We start from the raw sequence: 3216 nt of genomic DNA, 5'->3' as shown, positions 1-3216 counted from the left end.
TTGCAAGTACTTTTTTCGGGTGTTAGACTAATTCCGGCAATACAATAGCTCTAGTTGTTATACCTTGGGTGACCTGATATATAATGTTTTAAGGGACCTTTGTTAAATACAATCCTCAACCTTCTTAGAGATGGCAATGAAATCCGAACCCGATGGGAAAACCCGAAAACCGACATAATTGGGACGGGTAATACCTGACTCATTAGGGTTTGGGATTTTGTAATATACCCGATTACCTGATAAAATTGACTCAGTTACCCGATTATATACCCAACATAACTTTTTCCATGTTTATATATAGTATACTAAAATATTTCAACTATATTATTTGTTGAAACTTGTTTATGGCACTTATTTGAGATGTTTTATTTTTATAGTAATCAGTATTTGCAATCGATTAGTTATTTTGTCAAAACCCGATAGAAATCACTGACGAATTTTGCGTCGGGTATACCTAACGGGTATTTTGACAAAACCCGTTTGGAAACCCGATGGGAAAACCCGAAACACGACAAGTAATTACCTGATTAAAACCTGACTGATTTGGAACGTGTTTGGAATGAGCTTTCATAATCGGGTATGGGTTTAGGAATACATAAACCTGACCTATTACCATCCCTAAGCCTCTCGTATGTTTATTTTGTTTAATTTCCTGTTTAGTATTTGCTTAGAATAAGGTAACTAACGTATTTACCTATTGTCTAATTATCTTCATGCATTGTAATTTGTAAGATTGGATTACTTTGATGAACGGTTATCCTGCAGTAGTTACTTTCGAAACTTTCGGAAGTTCAACTTACTTTTTTTTTTTTTAAGTTATATGTATAACTAGAAACCTTTTTAAGCATTATACTCAAATGATACGACATATGAAAAGAAAATGCTTATAATTAGTTTGTTAAGTAATCAAAGCAATTTTTAAATTAGACAATACTTTCTTCTTCGTATAATGCCCAACTGACAAACATTATAGTCTAAGAAAAAAACCTCTTTTTAAATCCCAACTAAAATAATGAACATATACTAAGCAATAATCTATAGTACTCACGAACGCAAGCCTGTCCAAATCATTGCGTGGTACTTAATTAGCAGTCCGGTTCCCATTTGACCAACTCAAAACCAACCGTTTATCAAAACGAATCCATGTGTTGATCAGTGGTTCACCCTACAAAATCAAACCCCTGTCACACCTTAGACCAAATCAATCATTATGGGAATTGTCGAAGAAGCTCATAATGTAAAGATCCTAGGTTCCGGCCACCAGACCATAGTCTTGGCACACGGTTTCGGTACGGACCAGTCGGTATGGAAGCATCTGGTGCCTCATCTACTCCAAGATTACAAGGTTGTTTTGTTCGATACGATGGGGGCGGGTACGACGAACCCAGAGTACTTCGATTTCGATAGGTACGCAACCCTTGAAGGGTTTGCGTACGATGTAATAGGCATTCTTGAGGAACTTAAGGTTTCTTCGTGTATATATGTTGGTCACTCCGTGTCGACTATGATCGGGGTGGTTGCTTCCGTCGCTCGTCCTGATCTGTTCTCTAAACTCGTACTGCTTTCTGGTTCTCCGAGGTTAGTCAAATGATTATTTATGTTGTTGTTTTCTTCTGTTCCAGGTTCGATTGTTGGTTGACTTTTTCTTGACAACGTTAACGGTTAATCTAACAAGGTGATTACGCAGGGCTTACGTAAGCAGACGTTGAAACACGTTTTCTGTTTGGATGTGTAATCAATTGTTGATTACTGAATTATCGTTTTATACAAATAGCTTGGGAAGTATTAAAATTGAAATAAAATACATATCTCGGTAAAAATTACTTTTCAAGCAATTAACATGTACAATTTATGGCTTATCCTCGTGTCTGATATATAATTTATGAAAAAATCCACTCCAAATTAATCAAGTATTAGAAATTTCTTAATTATGTCATTTAAAGTTTTTTTTATATAAAATCACTCAATTTCACTATGTGTTTCTTTTGTGAAACTTCTAATAAATATTAAAGTTTTTTAAAAGTCACCGAAATATATAAATTTTTATTACAATTTTTTTTTCTAATCTAATTTAAATTGAACAATTATAAAATTTGTTTGATTTCTTTTCTTTACTTAAGCTTTCTACTCAAGAGTTCTTTTTTTTTTTATGAAAAAATAATCACTGTATAATTTATTTGATTCATATATGTTATATTGTCACTTAATTTAAAAAAAAAAAGTAATTACATTTATAAATAAATTTCACAATGGAACATCTAAGGTTATTTATAACGAAGAAAACCACAATTGACTTTATTGTAACAACTAAGAAATTTACTAAAACTTGGTTGCTATTGTATTACTTTTGTTTAATAAATATAATAGAAACAGTTATTTCTGATTTATAGGTATTTGAACGATGTGGATTACTTTGGAGGATTTGAACCAGAAGACATTGAACAACTATTTGAATCAATGCAATCGAATTACAAGGCATGGTGTGCTGGTTTTGCTCCACTAGCAATTGGTGGAGACATGGAGTCGGTGGCTGTTCAAGAATTCAGTCGGACTCTTTTCAATATGAGACCCGACATAGCCTACAGCATCTTACAAACCATTTTCCAGATTGACATGCGGAATCTGTTGCGCCATGTGACTATCCGGTGTCACATTATACAAAGCATGAAAGATCTGGCGGTCCCAGTGGTTGTGGCTGAGTACCTTCACCAGAACCTTGGTGGTGAGTCCATTGTTGAGGTCATGTCGACTGATGGTCACCTCCCGCAATTCAGCTCACCGGGTGTTGTGATTCCGGTTATTCTCAGGCATATTCGTTGTGATATCGTGGTGTAATTATATTTAGGTTATTTGTTTGGTTTACTTAATTTGGTTGTTTGTATCACAACTTGATAAAACTTTCTTATGAATTTGTAACAATATTGTAATTCTGTGTATCCTTTTTCTGTATCTTGGTATTTATATCATTAATTTGTACTTTCAATATTTTTGTATTTTGTTATTTGAAAATCATATAAACATCATAATACGTAGATCTGTAATATAACATTTTCTTTTTATGTAACAGTGTATATATAAATTGTACAGGTTAGCGTTGAAAGAAACCAGCATCTTGATCAAGTCATCAAACACAATTTTAAAAGAAAGATTTCTTAGCTAGTCATATATAAAAACATCAATTAGACACTAAAAGTAATTAAAGAAATTATAATATCT

At 33.1% G+C, this 3216-nt stretch overlaps 1 protein-coding gene across 1 annotated transcript; it reads left to right on the top strand.

The window, feature by feature from the left end:
- Nucleotides 1-1063: 1063 nt before the first annotated feature.
- Nucleotides 1064-2873, top strand: LOC143554847 (karrikin insensitive 2 receptor CA-like). The gene is made up of 2 exons (XM_077044524.1): nt 1064-1578; nt 2391-2873. The coding sequence occupies exons 1-2, from the start codon at nt 1211-1213 to the stop codon at nt 2833-2835; spliced, it is 813 nt and encodes a 270-aa protein (XP_076900639.1). The 5' UTR covers nt 1064-1210; the 3' UTR covers nt 2836-2873.
- The last annotated feature ends 343 nt before the right edge of the window (nt 2874-3216 follow it).

This window comes from Bidens hawaiensis, unplaced genomic scaffold (genome assembly GCF_021521415.1).
Source record: "Bidens hawaiensis isolate Kalapana, Puna unplaced genomic scaffold, B.hawaiensis_p1.1 tig00017859_1, whole genome shotgun sequence".
In the NCBI taxonomy this organism is placed as follows: Eukaryota; Viridiplantae; Streptophyta; class Magnoliopsida; order Asterales; family Asteraceae; genus Bidens; species Bidens hawaiensis.
This window is presented reverse-complemented; position numbering and strand designations above follow the sequence as displayed.